The sequence below is a fragment of the Eptatretus burgeri genome, chromosome 13, assembly GCF_056783735.1.
Source record: "Eptatretus burgeri isolate ZD-2024b chromosome 13, Ebu_testis_v1, whole genome shotgun sequence".
Lineage (NCBI taxonomy): Eukaryota > Metazoa > Chordata > Myxini > Myxiniformes > Myxinidae > Eptatretus > Eptatretus burgeri.
The window spans coordinates 52,680,329-52,703,025 of NC_140973.1; the positions used below are offsets into that span (position 1 = coordinate 52,680,329).

At 42.6% G+C, this 22,697-nt stretch overlaps 1 protein-coding gene across 2 annotated transcripts in view; it reads left to right on the top strand.

Moving 5' to 3' along the window:
- LOC147014484 (uncharacterized) overlaps positions 1-22,697 on the top strand; it is a 99,781-nt gene that overhangs the window by 60,109 nt on the left and 16,975 nt on the right. For both annotated transcript variants that reach the window (XM_085852472.1, XM_085852473.1), the window contains exons 17-24: positions 6,888-6,942; positions 7,615-7,674; positions 9,654-9,682; positions 9,923-10,238; positions 11,658-11,840; positions 14,079-14,379; positions 19,216-19,278; positions 19,766-19,871. In XM_085852472.1, the coding sequence (XP_085708598.1) occupies positions 6,888-6,942; positions 7,615-7,674; positions 9,654-9,682; positions 9,923-10,238; positions 11,658-11,840; positions 14,079-14,379; positions 19,216-19,278; positions 19,766-19,871 (1,113 nt within the window). The remainder of the gene's footprint in view (positions 1-6,887; positions 6,943-7,614; positions 7,675-9,653; positions 9,683-9,922; positions 10,239-11,657; positions 11,841-14,078; positions 14,380-19,215; positions 19,279-19,765; positions 19,872-22,697) is intronic.

Genomic DNA, 22,697 nt, shown 5'->3' on the forward strand with positions numbered 1-22,697 from the left:
AAAAGTTGTGGACGAATCCAAGATGAAATTTTGTGGACAGGTTTGGTGTGTAACGAGGACGAGCTGATTAGGTTTTGGTGAAGATCCGGATCCGGATCCGACTAATATAATTTTTAAAGTGATTTTTCACCATTGAGAGATTGTCAAAAACGATATATATATATATATATATATATATATATATATATATATATATATATATATATATATATATATATATATATATATATATATATATATATATATATATATATGTATATATATATATATATATGTATATGTATATGTATATATATATATATGTATATGTATATGTATATATATGTATATATATATATATATATGTATATATATGTATATATATATATATATATTGTTGCAAATTCGTGCCCGCCGGCGTGCGATCGGCTGCTCGACTCGAATGGTGGCCGCCTCGCCCACCGGACGGACAATTCTGTTATGACCCTCTCGGAACACCGCCGGGAGCTCGTCACGGGTGGGGGTTTAACCCCACCATGACCGTGCCAATTGCTCACCCATGCAGGATAGGGTTGCTCGCCAAATTTGATCTACCTAAGTACCTGCGCGGGTGGTCGACCGGGCGATCGTACCTCGCCGCAGGCCGACTCCGGACACGAACCGCTTAAGTGGTCCGTTCCATGCTATCGGGATAACCGAGCGGTGTTATTGTCGGCCTCGACAGTTCCGATTAATTATCGGGCATTTTAAGCCCACTACGAACCCTTTTACGTGAAGCAGGATGGAGGGTCAATAACGAAAAGACGAAGCGAAATGGGAAAACAGTTCACACAATGCACATTTATTACGCGACACACGGAAAGCACACATATACAGCCAAACAGTCAGAATGCACCTATATCAGGAAAACAAAAGAAACAACGACGCAGAGTTACAACCGAATATGCGCACACACGGCAACACTTACGCAGTTCTACTTTACAAGACACGGCGCCAAGAAACATTTACTCAAAAGCAAAGGAAAGAAGCCACCCTCATAAACAAGGGGGCAGACGGCCCTGTCGGCCAATATGTGTGCGGGACCTGAAGGAGCGGCCAGGTCCACGAGACCAGGTGGGTCCTAACCGCGTCCTCGTGGCGCGTTGGCGGACGAGCTGCAGACGTGGCCACGTGGCTGTGCCCCGACTCCGTGCTCCTTCGCGGGTTTCGTTGGCACAACGTTTGGAGTGGGGTGGGAACGGGGCCCCCTTTGTTGCACTATCTCAGCGCGGGGAAAAGGGGGAATTGTTGATGCTCTGGGGGAGGGAGAATGGCTGGCTGGCTTTGGTCCCGCGATGAGCGATCTCCCACCGCGACCTCGTCGCCGACCGCCGTCCTTCTCGCCTCGGACCCGAGCTCCTTGGCCTCTTCCCCCAACTCTCCTCAGCCGACTGCAGAACCCAACTCGGTGCCTTCACCACCCGATTCCACTCTCTGCCACACTCCGCCGCTACCACACTCCGCCCGATGACTCTCTTACCAAAACTCTCACTCTCGTCAAAACTCTCTGCCACGATTCGCGTTGCGCTCGGCGTTTTATAGGCCGGCAGGAGAACCAATATGCAAATTTCCGGATCCGGATGAGCTCGGGGGCGGAGCCACGCTTGCCCATTGGAAGGAGGAAAAGTGGGCGTGAACCTCCCCTGATCCTAGAATTTGCATATTTCAATTTCATACGGACGCGCCTGGAGGCGGGGCCAAGCCGCTCCGCGCTTGCTGATTGGATGGATCAGAAGTGGGCATGTAGCATTCTTGATCCGAATTCTCCCCCGGAAAGACCGCTATTTGCACTCGCGGCTCGGTGCGTATTTTGAACGAGCCCAAGACAGCCCTACGCTCAGTGTTCACAGGTGGTGCGGGAATGGCCAAAGAAGGAGAGAGGTGAGGGTGGCGGAGGGTTTTTGGTGGTGGTTTGATGGTCGGTTCAAAATAAAGATAGAACAGAAAAACGCCTAACTCAAAGCGTCGCAGCCCGAATGAATCGCATAAATTTCCCTCTAAACAACGGGTTTGGGGCTAACTACACATGTACTTAGAGTTATCTCACCAAAGGGACCTGAATGGTGGTTTGCGAATTTCCACAGCCATAACAAAATATATATATATATATATATATATATATATATATATATATATATATATATATATATATATATATATATATATACATATCACAACTTCTCAAAAAGTTGCAGATGGATTCGGACGACACTTTGTGGACATGTGTGTGTGACCACGATTAATTGATTCAATTTTGGTGAAGATCCTAATCCGGATCCGACTACTATAATTTTTTAAGTGATTCCTCACCATTGAGAGAGTCAAAAACGATATTTAGCACAATATCTCAAAAATGTATTAGGCCAGATATGGTCTCGTGAATCGGGCATTACGGGGCAGAGGTATGCACTCCACAGAGTGCCCTTCGAGTTTTGTTTTGGTCATCTTCATGTGGATTTTTTTTTTAAGGATTCAACACGTGATTATTATTCTTTCATATGCAACACAAGGCTGTGGGGCCACATCATTGGCTGAGGGCGCAGCTGTGCTGCTGATGTAATGCCCTCTAAGTTATAGCAGGAATTTGTAATTTGTTCATGGTGCTGGTGATAGCTCACTTACTCTTTACGAATGACACCGTGAGATCTTTAATATTCGTCAACTAATACTGGTCGATGAGACACGCAGTTTAATATCCATTCGAGAGACGGCACACATATTCATTAATCATCCTGCCTGTGAAACACTGGGATAACAGTTTATATCTGGGCTGACTGGGCCGAGATGCAAACCCAGGCTCGGCAACTAAGAGGTGAGTGTGCGTAGCTCTGGGTCGTCCTGCCAGCCTAGAAATTATACAAATAATAAGTCTATAACATATGAAATACTTGTTTGAGAAATTTATTTTTATTGGAAGTTGATTGTAAACAATCAACACGGTGCAGCCTGTCAGACTTTGGATAAAAGGCTTTTGGCTATAAAGTGGAAAATTTGGGGTTCTTTCTCTAAAGGGGCTGTCACAACTTGACGATTTAGCCAGCGTATGCCGACGTATGAAAAATTTGTCTAAAACGCTGGCATACGTCGAATAAGTTATGGGTAAGTTTTGTATACGTTAAGAGCATGTCGAAGTATGCCGAGCTCGTCGACAAATTTTAACATGCTCAAAATTTTTCGACATATGCCAGCGTATGACTCGCACGTTCCGCATACGCTGGCCATAAGTTGTAGGCACGTTATCCGATCGTTGACACACGTGACTTGTAAGTTACTCATAAGTCGAAACATGTCTCGGTAAAGGCCCGGTCACACCTTGACGTTTTAGCCAGCGATGGCAACGTGTTAAAATTTATGTAAAACGCTGGCTTACGTTGAACTTTTGATGTATTTTTTTAAAGATTCGGACGTATTCATAGCGACTTGGTCTTATGTATAACGCATTGGTAACTACACAAAACGTTTCGTTGTGTTATAGATAACTTATACCAACGAATGCTGAACCTGTTGTCGGCCTACACAACCGATGCCCAACGATAGTCTAACTCGGGCATAGCGTGTTGCACGCATCGCCGACGATGTCGTGACGTAGCCTATTAAAAGGCTGACGCACAACGATTCGAATCATAACTGCCGTAGAAATGGAAGGGTCAAAATCGCGGTCACACCTTGGCGATCTTGCCAGCGTATGCCGACGTAACAAAAAGTGTGTCTAAAACGTTGGAGGCACGTCGAATACGGGATGGGTAAGTTTGGTATGCACGAGTAGAATGCTAAATACGCTATCATAAGTCGTAGTAAGTAGAGTACGTCAAGAAATTTTGAACATGTTCAAAATTTTACGACGTACTCGGCGTATGACACACGTTCCGCATGCGATGAGGATAAGTTTTACACACGATATGTGGACGCTTACACACGTCCACAAACGCTACTTATAAGCTACTCATAAGTCGAAACACGTCGCGGTAATGTCTTTTTTACGCGAAACTTATTTCTAACTTATGTTTGACGTGCTTTGAACCAATTCTTTACGTAGTCCCAACACACATTGACGTATGTAGACGTATTCCAATGACGTCTTCCGGTCGACAAAAAAAAAAAAAATGAATGTGTTTCTAGCTTACAACTGCCATATAAAGACGTGTTCCCAGCGGTTTTGGGAATTAGTATATAAAAATGGTGTTCATAAAAGGGGAACCCAACAGTGTTTTCGAGTCCTTTTTGAGTCGATGTCCATGTCAGCAGTAACAGTATCAGTATCAGTATTAGTATTAGTATTAGTATTAGTAGTAGTTTGTTCATGTTGGCAGTAGTAGGTGGGTGTGAGGGGGAGGGTGTGGGTTATGATGGATCGTCCTTGCGTCCGCGTGTCCACGGGTAGGTTCATAGGCTGCCACTCAACGATTCAAATGGCTGCATCTCCACTATTGAAAGTAGACGCTTGCGCTCAACAATTGGATTTTTTTACACTCAACGACTTTTAAACGGTACCACTCAGCTAGTTTCATTGTTTACAATGAACGATTTAAATTGCTGTCACTCGCCTTTGTTTTTTTTTTTTTTTTGACGTTGGGGTTTGGAAATTTGAAGCGTTTCTTCTGAACGTGTTAAAACGCTCAAACTCGACTATTTTAAATAGACGCTGCCGATGGACAATTGGAATCATAGCCAAGCTAGACATCGAAGTGTGAACATCCTTGTCATGCCGAAGAAAAGTTTGAAGAATGCTGCAAATAAGTGTCCTGGCCGTGGCCGTGGACGCTGACGCAAGGACGATCCATTATACCGACGTCTTTCAGCCTATGAGTAACTTAAAAGTAACGTCTGTCGATGTGTGGCAACGATCGCGTAACGTGCCAACAACAGGTTAATCATAGGTTAGAAATAAGTTTCGGGTACGCTAAACATTACCTCGGCGTGTCTCAACTTATGATTAACTTACAAGTAGCATGTGTTGACGTCTGTCAACGATCGCAGACCGTGCCTACAACTTGTGGCCAGCGTAGCGGAATGTGTGAGTCATACGCCGGCATACGTCGTGAAATTTCAAGCATGAAAAAATTTGAGGACAACCGAAAAGTACAATGTTTAAAGCCAACGTACAACGACGTATGGCAACGTACTACGACGTATGCCAGCGTGCTCTCAATGTTATCAAAACTTACCCATAACGTATTCAACGTGTGCCATCGTTTTAGAAAAAAAATTCAAAAATCGGCATACGTTGGCTAAAACGTCAAGGTGTGACAGGGCCTTAATGTTTAGCGTACCCGAAACTTATTTCTAACCTATGAGTAACGTGCTTTGAACCTATATGTAACGTATCTCCAACACACATTGACGTATGTAGACGTATTTGACGTCTTCCGGATGACCACAGAACTTACTGAATGTGTTTCTAACTTGCAGCTACCATATGATGGCGTATTGTCAGCGTTTAGGGGAATTGGTATATAAAAATGGGCTTCACAGGAGGAACCTGTCAGTGTTCCAGACTCCATGGTTTTTTTCTTTTTTTTTTCTTTGGCATGACAGTGATGTTGACACTTCGATTTCTAGTGCGGTTATAATATAATATAATTAATTGGCTGCCGCTCAACGATTTAAATCATAACCGCACTAGAAATCGAAGTGTCAACATCACAGTCATGCCGAAGAAAAAAACCAAAAAAAAACCAGGGAGTCCGGAACACTGACGGGTTCCTCCTGTGTGAACCCCATTTTTATATACCAATTCCCCTAAACGCTGCCAATACGCCATTATACGACAGCTGTAAGTTAGACACACGTTCAGTAAGTTATGTGGTTGTCCGGAAGACGTCAAATACGTCTACATACGTCAATATGCGTTGGAGATACGTTACATATAGGTTCAAAGCACGTTACTCATAGGTTAGAAATAAGTTTTTGGTAGCTAAACATTACCTCGACATGTTTCGACTGATGAGTAACTTACAAGCACGTGTGTCAACGATCACGTAACGTGCCTACAACTTATGGGCAGCGTATGCGGAACGTGTGCGTCATACGCTGGCATACGTCGAAAATTTTAAGCATGCTTAAAATTTGTCGACGTGCTCGGTGTACTATGACGTATGCCAGCGTGCTTCAGTGTGCTCTTAACGTATACAAAACTTACCCATAACATATTCGACGTGCGCCAGCTTGGTTCGGCAAATTTTTCATACGTCGGCATACGCTGGCTAAAACGTCAAGGTGTGACAGGGCCTTGACATTTCGATGTCTAGTGCGGTTATGATTTGAATCGTCGAGCGGCAGCCTTTTAATAGGCTACGCCACGTGATCGTCGGCGATACGCTGCCACGCGCTATGCATAAGTTAGACTATAGTTGGGCATAGGTTGTGAACTCCGACAACATGCTAAGCATTCATTGGTATAAGTTATCTCTATGTTATCGAAACGTCCTGTGTACGTTATGCATACGTCCAACTTGTTATGAATGCGCCAAAAACTGAAAAAAACATCAATAGTTCAGCGTATGCCAGCGTTTTATATACATTTTGATACGTTGCCATACGCTGGCTAAAACGTCAAGGTGTGACAGCGGCTTAAGCTATCTCTTCCATTCTCCTTGTGCTGGACTTGGTTTCCAGTATAGATTAAATGAGCCTTCCCCAGTGATGGACATCAAGACAAATACCTGTCGTGGAAATGTTTATGTCATCAATGGCATAACACAGCTATTTATATTTTAAACAGTTGCTCCTATTTGAAGTTTTCCACCTTGGTTACTGTACGTGTTGTTTGACTGGTTATGTGTTGTCATTGTCACTTTTAATCGTTGTATCTTGTTTACCACCCCCCTCTCCTCTCCGGTCCCCCCCCCCTTGGTGACAAATCAATGCAGGCATCCATCGACACCATTTCACACACGGAACCCCCCCGGCAGGAAGCGCACCACGGTACGTGTCATTCGTGTGGAGCTGACCATGATTGAATGCTTCTTGTTTGGAGATCTTCTAGCTAGGATAGTCATTCTATGTTATCTCCTCATCCCACTGAGTATGACTGGATGTCGAGGCCGAAGGCAGCAGCCATCCTGGGTTAATGCTGCATATGTGGCTCAGCCACGGAGTTTCCTAAATTTGACACAAAAAAAATCATCAGGAAATCTTCAAACTATTCCAAGTGTCCAAGGACAGCCATGTTCCATTCCCTAAAAGACACAGGAAGTACCTCCCACCCTCTGATGGGGGAATGAAATGAAACATTAGTTTCAATGGCATGATTGTTTGGCATATTAACCTGTTATTATTGTGAACCATATTTCAGTTGCACAAGAGTTTGCATAAGCTTCCAGCAACACTAAATGGATTGTCGAGCCAATACACTGTATGTAAATTCACTCAAGTGCTGGATTTTAGTTGCTCAGGCTCCGGTAAAACTTGGTATTCATTTACCTATACAGAGCACACCAGACTCCGGTAGAATATGATGTTATTTACTTATCTATTCAGAGTAGCTCGTACTTCTTGTTAAAAAAAAGAAGAAAAAAGATGTTATTAACTTACCTATACGGACTGTTGGTCCCTCTTATTCCCCCCCCCCTCCACCCTCTCTCATGCGCCCCTCAGATTCCTTCCCCATGAGTGTTCAAAACCAAATGAGACGATCTGAGTTTTTTGGCATCCCAGGTAACCCATTGTTTTTGTCTTGCTTTTTTCTTTTCTTTTTCTTTTTTTATGTTGATGTAAAAAAGATATTACAGTGATCTTCTTGCCAAAGTGAAACTAACTGGTTGAGCAACAGGGATGTCAAGTTTTGAATGAAGATTGATCTCAAAGCCTCGCCCGATAGAAATGAGGAAATGTCTCATTTGCCACGTCAACCAGAAATGCCTGAGCTCGTTCATATACCAATAAGCCTCCCATAAATGATCTACTAATCCAAATCAGAATTGAACTAGAACGGCACTTGGTAGAGCACGTACCTCCACCAGGCTGAATAGTTTACATTTTGTATCCTACTGATCGGCCGGATCTGGATGCGGACTCGAACTAATAGGCTTGTTCTTGTCACTTATCCAACTCTTCCACCTGGTTTTGTCATAAACTGTCCACAACTTTTTGAACTGTTATGCTATATATCATTTTAGTGCCATCTCTCAATGGTGAAGAATCATTTACATTCTCTGATCTGAATCGAGCTCCGGATCTTCACTAAAATATAATTGCTTCCTCCTTGTCATACACGTAAACTGTCCACCAAATTCCGTCTGAATCCGTCCATAACTTTTTGAGATATCCTGCTCACAGACAGACAGAGAGGGGTGAAAACATAACATCCATCCACCTTCAGTGGTGGAGGTAACAACCTTCATATTTTTCACAGACTCTTACTTGTAGATGTGATATCTAGAGATGAGCGCATTGGCTTGGGACTGGAAGATGGCTGTGGAGGGGGTGGACCTCACAATGAGAGCTCCTCGAGGGGTGACGTCGAGGAGATGGGTCATTCGTTTGGGTGTCGTATTGGCTGGGCATGGTGGTGGTCGGGCTGCTGTCGCTGCCAGTGGTGGAGCTGGGAAGTCAAAACCTGAGGGAGAAATGGACAAGACTAGCTCAGCATTTGTGGATTTTTCCCCAACCTTGCACTTGTTGAGTGACATCTGCTCAATCAATGTATTGGATGTTGTTTGTGGGTGATGATTGTATTTGTAGAGTGCGGGGGGGGGGGGGGGTGTGAGTGGGGTTTCCTGTTGCAATTGCTTGGTGGTGGCTTGTTTAAGTGCTTTGGTCGATAAAATGAGGAAAGGGTTAACATCTTTACTCGTTTTTTCAGAGGGGGAGGGGGGGAAGCGGCAAACAGAGAAGAAGGAAGGAAGCATCATTACCTACAATTAGAAAGGAAGGATGGAATGAGGATTGATAAAATGTGACATGGAGAGGATGACCCGAGGTGCTGCTGTACTCCCACCCTGAGGTCCAAGAGAAAAGTGTGGACTTGAATAGACTGAGGAATTAAGTTTGAACAAAGGAGTGGAAGTTAGTGAGCCTGGATTTTAGGAATTTCACAAGGAGGGGAGGTGTTAAAAGAACACGTGACCTGGAGAGCCGGGCGGGGGGGGGGGGATGAACGAGTAGAGGTAGCTTGAGGGGAGGTGGTAAAATAACTGGAGGGCACCAACACATCTGTGATGAGCGAGTGTCAGGCTCTGTGCTGTGATTTTATATTGTTTTGTGGGAGAAGTCAATGATTATAGCATTGGATTCCAGATCCTCCAGGAGAGACCGTTGTGATGCTGGGGCCCCAACCCACAGGTGAGTGCAGTCATCCATTGAGCTACAGACAAAGGTCTTTGTAGGCTGAGTAGTCCTGATTTGCCAAGGACTGTGAGGGATTGTACAAAAATCTTAGTAAACAATCACCAAAGAGAAGAACAACCAAACTAAAATAAAAATTTCGTCCTTTGTAGAAGTCAATTTTTTTTATTTTTTGAAAATTAAATGCACATCGCAGAGTACCCACCTTATGGGCAATCTTGTTCCAAGCATGCAACACAAAGTAGATGTTTGTGTTTCATCATTGTACTTTTAACAGTTTGGAATTCAAACACAAACCACAGGTTGTATTGCTGCTTGCCAGGATAACATTTTGGTTTCTTTATTTGTAGGTAATCACTTGGAAAATGGCGAAGGAACGGTGAGTTGGCTTATGTTTCACTTTTTTTTTTTTTTTTTTTTTTACTCTCTTTAAAGGCCACACACACACACTGTACTGTGGGAACTCTCCATTTGTCTGATTGTGGTTGGAGTGTGGATGCTCTGATATGGGTTTGTGATGGCTCTGAATTGTGCATCCAATTCCATACAGAGCCACGACACTCCCATGGTGAGCATTTCCTGGGAAGTGATTGCTCGTTGTCATGCTATATGTATGCAGGACAAAAAGGATGTACACCGAGAGAGGAACTTGCAGCTGCACAGACAAAAGGGGAGCGAACAAGATGATTATGAAGAGATGAACATGAGTATGGACTCTACACAAGATAGGGACATGCCATTTAGATCACAGACTGATACGATGGAAGACCGAGTGCCAAGGCTGGAGCATAGAAGAACATCAGGAGGTGCTGGAGATGCAGTTCAGGATCAGAGAGGGGGTCAGGTGTCTCCAGAAACTAAGGCGCGACCCTGGACTAGAATAAGCTCAACACCAACAGAGTCTCATGGGTTCCAGCAAGCGAGAGACCCTCTCGGTAATGGGATGTGACTGGAATTTGTTGAATTTTTGTTTTATCGGAAAAATGAATTTGCCACATTTAGTCATTCTGATAAACACTTCCGAAAAACTTTACTTGGAAAAAAAAAAATTGTTTCTCAAGTGAATTGAATCTATGTGAAATGTGAACTGGAAACTTGCTGGCTTTTTGATTATACAGGTATCCATGTTCTGAGAAAAGCAGAACAAAGATTGGGGGGGGGGGGAGTTTGGGAGGAAGAATAGGGGGGGGGAGTTTGGGAGGAAGAATAGGAGGAGGGGAGGGTGGGAAAACTATGTGACGACATGATTTTTCAATTATATCTTTAACCCTTGTAAATAATTCGGTACATTTTTCAGACAACCAATAAATCATGTTTCTACTGCAGTTATTTCCTCCATTTATCTAAGACTCACAGAGGAGCTTGCAGCTAAATTGTGCACAGGACATTATTCTGGCATATTGATGTACTTTTACTTGGACATTGTTAGACAGTGGACAAACCATTACAATATGTGGGGTTTGAACCCGGGATCTCAAACTTCATGAGCCGTGGGTTCGGATGGCAACAACAAAGAGGCCGACCCAATTTTTGGCCCAATTGATCTTTTTATTTCAATAATTGAAAGCCAATATGCACCAAGTTGCTGGTTCAAATTATGACCGCATTGGGAAGGTAATGGCAAACCACCCAATGTACGAGCCTTTAATTTGCCTTGCAAGGGACTTCAACAGCACTGTCACTTACATGACATGGCATTTGGACATACCTCTGGGCAGGTAGTTGATAATGTACAGTTTGAATAAGTACTCCAATAGGTCCTGGAAAGGTTCAGGTTTGTAATAGGTTAACAATAATAGTTACGATTACAAAACCGCGTCTCCCGCTTTTCAGAGGACGGGCTAATTATATAAAAACTAGCAAGCCCAGGGCCCCAGGCACACTTTTTGCTGTTGTTTTGTAGCACTTTTTTTTGTTTTGATATTCTAAGAACAGGGAACAATAAATAATTATTTAATTGTATTCATGTCACTTGCCGGGAGCCAACCCAAGACTGTGCATCTTGCCTCGCGCAGCCAATCGGCAGCATCTCGTGACTTGTTGCCAAGCCATGTGAAGTGTAATTCACGTTTGCTTTGTCTGAGCATTTATCGATGAGAATAATGAAAATGTTAATGACTGAATCAAATTATTTTGACCCTGCACTGCCTGGGTCCTTGGTGATTAATACGGTACCATTTTCAACTTTGTGCAACCAGTGGTTTTGGAGGAGATGCGAAACTGACACACAGATGCTGGATCATATTGTATAGATACATTCTTAGCATCGAATAATTCCAGTTTCGAAACTCTCTCTAGTTAGGATTATTGACCCATCAACAAATTCCAATTTAAAATGTGTTTGCTTGTTGCAGTGCGCCAGCATCCCACCGGGCTCCTGGCACAGCGGTTGTTGGAGGATGCTACATCTCGGCGTGTCTCTGACCTCAAATCCACCCCGGTGAGCATGGAGCCTCGATCAGCAGAGTTGCGTTCACACCGAGAGAAGGACAGGCAGAGTGCTGCTCTGCAAAAGAGCCACCGAAATACAGAGAGAGGTTGGTTGGTTTTACCACTTTTGAGGAAGAAATGCATGTGAAGCACAATCTTGATAGGAAGTGAAGCGATGAAGAGTTGGAGAAAAATTCAACTTTGACAATTATTGGAGATCAGCAAATACAAGCCGTCGCTTCGCTGATGGGGATATTAAGGGTGGAGGGTGTGGGGGAGGGAGGAAGGAGAGACAGAGACAGACAGACACAGACGTGTGGGAGGAGAGTTCTGCATTTTATTTTAATTGGGTGGGAGGAGAGAGGCGAGGGGAGGAGGGTGGGGTTAGCAAAGAGAATGTTACCTTATGGTTAATAACCAAATGCGCGCACGCGCACACACACACACACACACACACACACACACACACACACACACACACACACACACACACACACACACACACACACACACACACACACACACACACACACACACACACACACACACACTTGGATACTTTAAAGACCTTGGGCGGGAGCATTTAGAACCCACACTATCTACCTGGCATGCTTGCATGCTGTATGCTGCATACATGCAGCGACCTTTGCACCCCTCTGATTGGCTCACTCCGAATCTGATTCGTACATGCTGGAGATGTGTATGTATATATATATATATATATATATATATATATATACATACATACATATATATTCCGGCAGATGTGACGCCCAATTTAACGTCCATCCGAGAGACGACACACACATTGTTGAATCACGCTGCCTGTGAAACACCACGATGACAGTTTATAGCTGAGTCAGGATTCGTACCCAGGCTGGCCAGCTTAGAGTGAGCACGCATACCTCTGCTTTCCTGTCGTGATGTGGTGATTCATTACCTCATAACAACTGAAAGCATGTTTTACTCATTGTGATCTTACAACTTATTTTGCCTTCCTACTTCTGGTATCGGACCACAGTATCGCCAATGATTTGAAGCTTGAAGAACGCGCACCAAGTGGCTTCACCAAGCAATCCACAAAACGGTTGAAGAAACTTTTAAAAACGAAGCACTTAATTTCTATTTGTATTTATCTCTGCTGAAGTGATGGGTCATATAATGGGAGAGCACACAAAAAGGAGAAACGTTGTGGAAAATAAAATTTCACATTTTCAGTGAGCTAGCCACCGCCTGTTGCACCGCAGAACAACGCGTGGCCAACGTAGGTGAGTATCTCTAAACTTTATTCAAGTCGATCGACATACAGTATTCAGTGATGGTGTGAATATTGTTGAGCGCTCACCAAGTGGCTTAATCACTCCAACAAAACGGTTGATAAGAAACAGCTGGCTTGACGCGCGATTAGCAATCACCAACCCGTCATATTAAACATACAACTCTTGGAGACGTCCAAAATGTCAAATATGTCCAAATGAACACTTTTCTAAGAGTCGGAACTGCTGCCAAGTTCAATTCTGGAGCTTAAAATTTGTAATTCAGCTTAGTTTAAGAGATTCTCGTGATGATCGCATGTGCAGAAATGAAATAAAGCAAAGAACGCTGATGTCTCCGGGCGTTTATAAGCACTGCAATGTACCCAGCAATTTGTACCTATGATGAACAGGCATTCGATAATATGAGTGAGGAAAGTGGGGGGGGGGGTGAAACCTAAAACTTTATTGTTCAGAAATCATTGTGGCCTCTTCCAAGTCGAGGCATGGTTGAGCAAGCCAAAAAAAAACATGGTGGGTTCAGACCCCAGTTTGGTAACCCAGGATACACCTTAAGACCCCAGAGAGTGATGTGGCTGAGGGTCACCTGATGAAGGATATAATTAAATCAGGTTCGTTAATTATCTTCCAAAGGGGTGTTTTAATTAACCCAAACAACCAATTTTCATTCTTGCACTTCCTTATAGTTTTCTTAGTACACATGTAAAGTTTCAGGCTGCTCAGTTTTATAGTTTTGGAGTTATGGGGGAGATGCTCTGACACACACACACACACACACACACACACACACACACACACACACACACACACACACACACACACACACACACACACACACACACACACACACACACACACACACACACACACACACACACACACACACACACTGGCATTTATTAGTGCACATTCATGAAGGAATCATAAATGTAGCATCTGTTGAAGTCCTCTCCTTTTATTTAATTTTATTTTTTATTTTTTTCAGCAATAATTGTATGATTGAGAAATTAATTAAAATTATGCATTTTTCTGATAAAACCTGTTCTTTCTCCATCATCCCATCTTTATCAGAGTCTCTTGTGGGTCACCAATCTTTGGTCAAGGTGGAGAGCTCCTCAGCTGTGCAACAACGCAATAAAGTGATACAGGAGATGCGCAAAGCTGTAGCTGTCCAGAGAGACAGCAGCTGGATCCGCATAAATGAGTTAGCAGGCAAGGGGCTAAGTTACCATTCCAAACGTTCCACAATGCATGCAGATGACCAAAGCTGGATCCAATGTCGGAGTGAAATGTCACCGAAGGAGAGGCCAAGATCTCTTGCGGTGGAGCTCAGCAATCTCCATCTCAACTCTGAGGATATGGGATTACGAAGGTAAGTGTCTTCCTTTTTATGATAAATATTGGAGAAAGTCAAACTGCTATGTATTGGATAACTAGTATACATAGGTTGGAGGCTAAACTGGTATACAAGGTGAAGACCAAACTGGTACATGTAGTGTATAGGCTGAACTGGTATTTATGAAAAAAAGATTTATTTGTTTAATATTATACATTTATGATATCAGATTATTACAGTTGATATATATATAGTACGATTGTGATGTGCCCAGAATAACAAGTGTGGTCCTCGTATCCTCATTAACACAATACTTTGAGCCCCATTCTGTGCGAAATTGCTGTTGCGTAAATCTCTCAGGAACATATTCTTCGCACAAACCGGGGTATTGCTATATATCGGTTGTAGCCCAAACTGGTATATGAATGTTTTAGGATAAACGGCAATACTCTATTAATGCTTTAGGAGAAACAGTATCTCACAAAAGTGAGTACACCTCTCACAAATATGTAAATATTTCAGTGTAACTTTTTAAGCAGCTGTGCTAGAAGCAAAAGCTTAGAGTTGATGACTTAGTAGACATTCTGCAATATGTACGCAGGCACAAAACTGCCATTCCATAAAAACAATGTGGCATATTACGAATATTTCTGAAAGAGGAGTCAACAAAAGTGAGTACACCCCTGCTATTGTCTGCACAAGAAGTAAGTCAAGCATGGTAAAACAGCTTCCATTTTCATCATTTTCTGCATACTTAAGTCAAAGCGTGTTAAAGGTACAAATATGCACCAAGCAATACACACAATGTCCATAGAGCTGAAACCTCCCTGGTATGTTAAAAGTGAAGAAGTGTACTCAATGCAGTAATTGTCTATCTGCTTGCTGAAGAAATAATTGCATAGGAAATACGGTACCAATTGCCATTGAGAAAGCAGCCTGGCTCTTCATGGTAAAGAGCTCTCGAAAGATGTCAAAGATCAAATCGTTGCCAAACATAAAAATGGCAAAGGATGCAAGAAGATCGGTGCTTCTTTGAAAGTAAGCCCCAACACCATGGCCAAGGTCATCCAGAGGTTCTCCAAGAAGCGTACAACAATGAGTTGCGCTCACCAGGGCAGACCAGTAAAGATGACTGCACGTACTGTTCGCCAAGTTCAGAATCTAGTCCACCAAGACAGATGACAAAGTGCCGCCAAGATTGCTGAAGAGATTTCTCCAGCTGCTGGCCAGTCTGTTAGTGCGCAAACCATACGTCGCACACTCCATCGGATCGGATTGCATGGGCGGCGTCCAAGGCGGAAGCCTCTCCTGAAGCAGAGCCACAAGAAATCTCGCAAACAGTTTGCTGAAGCACATCAATCCAAGCCCCTGGACTACTGGCAACATGTCCTCTGGTCTGATGAAACGAAGATCAATTTGTTTGGATCTGATGGAGTGCAGCGTGTCTGGTGGCGACCTGGGGAACAGTACCAAGACAAATGCGTTATCCCTACTGTCAAGCATGGTGGTGGTAGTTTCATGGTTTGGGGAAGCATGAGTGCTGCTGGTACTGGAGAGCTCAAGTTCATCGAGGGAAACATGGATTCTTCGATGTACTGTGACATCCTGAAGGAGAAGATGTTACCCTCCCTGCGAAAACTTGGTAGAGGAGCTGTATTTCAGCACGAAAACGATCGGAAGCATCGTTCCAAGCAGACAACTGCCTTTCTGAAGAAGTCGAAGGTCAATGTGTTGGAGTGGCCAAGCATGTCACCTGATGTAAACCCAATAGAACACCTGTGGGGCATCCTGAAATGTAAGGTTGAGGGACTAAAGGTGTTGAGAAGTCATTGCAGAGGAGTGGACCAGGATCCCAGCAAAGACATGTGAAACCCTGGTCAACTCCATACCGAGTAGAATAGCTGCTGTGCTCAAAAACAATGGTGGACATACAAAATACTGAAAACAATAACGCTTCAATGTGAGAAAAGTACATTGGGTGTACTCACTTTTGTTGCCCCCCCCCTTTTCACAGATATGCCCAGTATGCCACATTGTTTCCACAGAATAAATGTTTTGGGCCTGTTCATGTATGACAGAATGTCTACTCTAGCATTTCTTTGAGTCTTGTGTTTATAATACATCGAAGTAAAAAGTTACAACAAAATATGTACATTTTTGTAAAGGGTGGACTCACTTTTGTGAGATACTGTGTGTGTATATGTATATATATATATATATATATATATATATATATATATATATATATATATATATATATATGTATATATATATATGTATATATATATATGTATATATGTATGTATATATATATATATATATGTGTATATGTATATATATATATATGTATATATGTATATATATGTATATATGTATGTATATATGTATATATATATATATATATATATATATGTATATATATATAATTGGGGCGGTTGGGATTACACATTTTTACAGAAGGCACTTCCAACCAAAAGTAAAAACTTGATCGACTGCTAATTTGAGCAACAAACCAAGAGCAGACCCGGTCTCAGGGCAACGTTTCGCCGGCTTGGTCTATTGTGCCTGATGAAGCCAGCTGTGAAGCCAATGAAACATTGCCCTGAGACCGGGTCTGCTCTTGCTTTGTTGCTCAAATTAGCAGTCGATCAAGTTTTTACTTTTGGTTGGAAGCACCTTCTTCTTCTTAAAAAAATAATAATATATATATTCCATGTCTTTCAATCCAGACAAATCTCACACTCTCACTATGTCTCTTCGAAAGGACCGTTTACAAAACCCCCCATCCACTTTCTCAACAATCCTCTGGAAGAAGTCTTTTCTTTCAAGCTTCTAGGTCTCACTATCTGCCATGACCTTTCCTGGGAAAGTCACATTTCCAACCTCGCCTCAAAAGCCAGTCGCCGACTGGGAATCCTCCGTCATGCTAAGTCCTTCCTCGGCCCTCTTGAGCTCCTGACCACTTACAAAGCTTTTGTCCGTAGCCTGATGGAGTACCCCTCTGGGCTGGTGCTCCTGCCTCCCACCTTTCTCGGCTTCACGCTGTCGAAACCAGGGCATTTAAGATCATCGGCATCTCCCGCAATGAAGCTGAGTCTTTGGGCCTCTCACTCAATCACCGCAGGTTGGTCGGTGGTCTTTCTGTCTTCTACCGACTCCTCTCCAGCCTTGCCCCCCCTGCTCTCTCTGCGATTTGTCCCCACCACATTTCCACAGGGCGTTCAAGGTCCGCCAACAACCCCCTTCAGGTAAAACTACCAAAATCACGAATCACTGCTCATCTTCACTCTTTCATTCCTCTTTTTTCCCGCCTTTGGAATAAACTTCCTCACTCTATTCTTTCCCATTCTTCCCTCCAGGCTTTCAAAACAGCTGTTCACCACCACCTCTTATCTTCCCCCATCCAAATCCTCGATCTTTTCTACCCCCGATAAATCCACCCAAGCCCACTTCCTTCATTTCTCCTGCTTTCCTTCCTGAAAGTCCCTGAAATGTCCATCTTCTCTTCGCCATGTTCCCCGTCCCATCCCCATCCCTCTCCCTTCCACAGTTTACCTAATGTGTCTGTTCCCCACTGTTTTGTCCCTTCCACTCCCGCCCCTCTTGTCTCATGCCTCCTTGCTGTGAGTTGTGTGTTAGCTCTCATACGAGCCTCGACCAAGGTATACAAAAAAAAAAAAAAAAAAAATTTTTTTATATACTGTATATATATATATATATGTATATGTATATATATATATATATGTGTGTATTCCAGTCTACGATGTCGCCCGCTCAATGTGCCGTCACGCACCAGTCCACTACAACTTGTGCTTTTGCCCTCTGATTTGCTTAGTTTTCTCCCAAAGCATGGACTTAGTTTTGTTTACAAGAGGTTATTGTACGTACTTATGTTTATTCTCCTCTCTTTTTTTTTGCCCAGTATCTGTCTCGTGTGCTTGAATTATTAATTATTAGAGACTTGCTTTGCCTGTGTTCCTGATATTTTGCTGCACTGATGGTTTTGGTGAATTGATTACCCTGGGAGAATTCAATTAGTTATAATCCTGAGTTTGGTCACCGACCTGTTAGAACGAGCATGGAAGTTTAAAAAATGTTAAACTTGGTGTTTTACTCATTGTTCCGTGTTTTTTTCATCTCCAGGTGTTGTTGTTATTATTATTATTATTATTATTATTATTATTATTATTAAGAATCAGTTCAGCTATTGCTTTGCTCCAGTTGGCCAGCTTGACATTGTCGTAAGATGCCTGGATACCTGACAGTGCTGTTGGGTTTACAGGATGGCTTGGAGGTATGTGCACTCACCTCTATGCAGTCCAGCTTGGGTTTGAATCTTGGCCCAGGTTTAAACTGTCATTCTGGTGTTTCGCAGGCAGATTCCTCCATGTGTGTGTGCGCCATCCCTCGGATGGCCAATAAACCGGACGTCCCATCTGCCGGCATTAGTTGGTAGATGCTAAAGATTTTTATGGTGCCCTTCACAAAGAGTTGCCGAGCTATCGCCAGCACCATGAAGAAATCCCAAATTCCTGCTCTAATCTACAAGGCGGCACTGCATCAGTGGCCTAGTCTCACCCTCAACCAATGATGCTAACCCGCAGCCTTGTGCTGCATTTGAAAGAAGCAGTGATGTTCAAGCATTTCCACCTTGTATATTTGATACATGGGTGGGTTGTTTGATATGCTATGATGTTTTTATGCTAAATGGTCTGGTTGGTGCCCATCCACCCACTTACAATTCGGTGCAAAATAGCCTTATTATTGTCCAAGATGATGATGATGATCTTGTCTGCCATTGTCCTGAAAATGTCATTTTGACCTTTTTGTTCTTGTTTTACTTTTGCTGTTTTTTTTCTTCAATGCCTGTAGGACAAATTCTAGTGATAACCTTGACATGATTCACCCAAGATCACCAGAGCCTTCTCCAGGCAGGTAAGGGTGTCTAGTTAATTCTGAAATCCACACAAATGTCTTTTAAAAACCCATTTTGGTTGATATCAACACTTTGTTCAACACTTGAACACACAGAGCCCTTTTGTGATGCTATGTAATCTCAACAAATAGCTGGAGGTGAAGAAGGATGTATTGATTTTAGAGATCATCATTTGCATGTCTGTTGAGACCAATACTTCAATGAAACAAGTGTTTATCTCAGTAACTTACCAGTGATGTGTGTAAATAAAGAATGGAAGTTTGAAATGGGTGGATATAATAAATACAGCCGTTGTGATGTAAGGACCATCGGATGCCCCCTGATTGTTGTCCTATTGCCTGACTGTCAGTGCGTTACCTTTTACCCTCAATCACCCAACTTGTCCATCAGCATATACTAATACACAAAATGACGGATTATTTCCAAAAGGTTTGGACAATGCCACTATTGAGCATACCTTTATCTCCACCATGTCCGCCCATACAGGGTTGCAGGTAGAAAAGAGTGCTGCGCTTGTAAGGAGCCAATAGGTCGTGGAGCTGCAATGTTTATCGAGTCGCTGAAGGCTTTCTTCCATCTTGACTGCTTCAAGGTATGATGGGTGGGTGAGACTGTAGAGTTGGTGATGATGATGATTCAATTAGTCATTACTGATGATGCCATATCCCATGAAGCTGGAGCCATTAAGTGTATGGGTGTGAAGCAACCCTTTTTCTTTCTCCATTATATATCAGTCTCCATGGTCTATCCACTTTTGGGAAAGTTATTTTGTTGCAGCACAAGCATTACTTGGTGAACTTTGTACATCTTTTGTTCATCTTATAACTCCACAAAACGAATGTTTTGGCCCAAGGCTTTCCTGTGTACTACTTGGGTGCTACTCTGAAATCCCTCTAAGAGATTTTTCCATTATAATGCAAAAATCCATGCTCTGTACTAGGCCAGGGATGTGTTCCATTACCAACCGTTTATTACTTACGGAATCTAAAGATTTCGTAAGTATATTGAGGACTTCCATTTCTGTTTGTTACTTATACTTACGTTACTATATACTTACAGAATCTTTAGATTTCGTAAGTATATTGATGACTTCCGTTTGTATGTTTGTTTGTTTGTTTGTTTGTTTGTTTGTAGGCACGATAACTCGAGAACAGAAGAAGCTACCAATGTCAAATTACACCACGTGATTCAGGAGGGTGATGGCAAGTGGTGATTAGAATTTGGTCAAAATCGGTCAAAGGTCAAGGTCACAGTGAGGTCAAATATTCGATTTTTGATGGTTTGGTACAGATAACTCGAACGGAAGAAGCTACCAATGTCAAATTACAATACGTGATTCAGGAGGGTGATGGCTAGTGCTGATTGGATTTTGGTCAAAATCGGTCAAAGGTCAAGGTCACAGTGAGGTCAAATATTCGATTTTTGATGGTTTGGTACAGATAACTCGAGAACGGAAGAAGCTACCAATGTCAAATTACACCACGTGATTCAAGAGGGTGATGGCTGGTGCTGATTAGATTTTGCTCAAAATTGGTTAAAGGTCAAGGTCACAGTGAGGTCAAACATCCAAAAAATGATAACTCGAGAACGGAAGAAGCTACGAATGTCAAATTACACCACTTGATTCAGGAGGATGGTGGCTAGCGCTGATTAGATTTTGGTAAAAATCGGTCAAAGGTCAAGGTCACAGTGAGGTCAAACATCCAAAACATTCGATTTTTTGATGGTTTGGTACAGAATCATCGTAGAAACTTCTGGTTTGCGTCGCTACCTTCTCTCGAGACAGCTTTTATTAGACAAGGTCAGAGGTCAAGTTGACGATTTCGTAAGTATCAGTCTATGACTGCTTGTTTGTTTGTTTGTAGGCACGATAACTCGAGAACGGAAGAAGCTACCAATGTCAAATTAAACCACGTGATTCAGGAGGGTGCTGGCTAGTGCTGCTTCGATTTTGGTCAAAATCGGTCAAAGGTCAAGGTCACAGTGAGGTCAAACATCCAAAAAAATGATAACTCAAGAATGGAAGAAGCTACCAATGTCAAATTACACCACGTGATTCAGGAGGGTGATGGCTAGCGCTGATTAGATTTTGGTCAAAGGTCAAGGTCATAGTGAGGTCAAACATAATTCCATAAATTCACGTGGAGAAATGGAGTATTTTTGCTTCGCTCGACGTTACGAGTTCGTTTTAACTTCGATTTTAATTTTGTCTTCGGTTTTTGCGATCGCTTAGGATGCTTAAAACTCGGTTGTCGAAATTCTCATAAAAATGGATGCTTTGGAGACGTTTTAAGATTGTATAAAAAATATTTCACTCGACGCGTCATGGGTCGTCCCATGATGCAGTGCGCTCGAGCAGATGCATCGTTGACTTGCGTTAAGGTTTTCCGTGTGCGCGCTGACGGTTTTTTTGATAAAGATTGTGTTTAAAATCATTTTTTATCCCAATAAAGGTTATCGTCACATGCCTGACTCGCTAAGCCGTCGGATTATGTAAAGATTGTTGGTGGATGGCCGAATATTACGGTTTTGTGACTTTCATAAAATAATATTAAATAAATGCTTGGAGAAATGGAGATTTTTGCTTCGCTCGACGTTACGAGTTCGTTTTAACTTCGATTTTAATTTTGTCTTTGGTTTTTGCGATCGCTTAGGACGCTTAAAACTCGGTTGTCGAAATTCTAGTAAAAATCGGATGTTTTGGAAACGTTTTAAGATTGTATAAAAATATTTCACTCGACGCGTCACGGGTCGTTCCATGATGCAGTGCGCTCGAGCAGACGCATCGTTGACCCACGTAAAGGTTTTGCGTGTGTGCGCTGATGGTGTTTTCGATAAAGATGTTGTTTAAAAGTCATTTTTTTTTTTATCCCAATAAAGGTTATCGTCGCATGCCTGACTCGCTGAGCCATCGGATTATGTAAAGATTGTTGGTGGATTGCCGAATGTTACGGTTTTGTGATTTTGATAAAATAATATTGAATAATTGTGTGGAGAAATGGAGATTTTTTCTTCGCTCGACGTTACGAGTTCGTTTAACTTCGATTTTAATTTTGTCTTCGGTTTTTGCGATCACTTAGGACGCTTAAAACTGGGTTGTCGAAATTCTGGTAAAAAATCGGATGTTTTGGAGACGTTTTAAGATTGTATAAAAAATATTTCACTCGCCGCGTCACGACTCGTCACATGGTGCAGCGCGCTGGAGCAGACGCGTCGTTGAGTCACGAAAAGGTTTTGCGTGTGCGCGCTGACGGTGTTTTCGATAAAGACGGTGTTTAATGTCATTTTTTATCCCAATAAAGGTTATCGTCACATGCCTGACTCGCAAAGCCATCGGATTATGTAAAGATTGTTGGTGGATGGCCGAATATTACGGTTTTGTGACTTTGATAAAATAATTGCGTGGAGAAATGGAGAT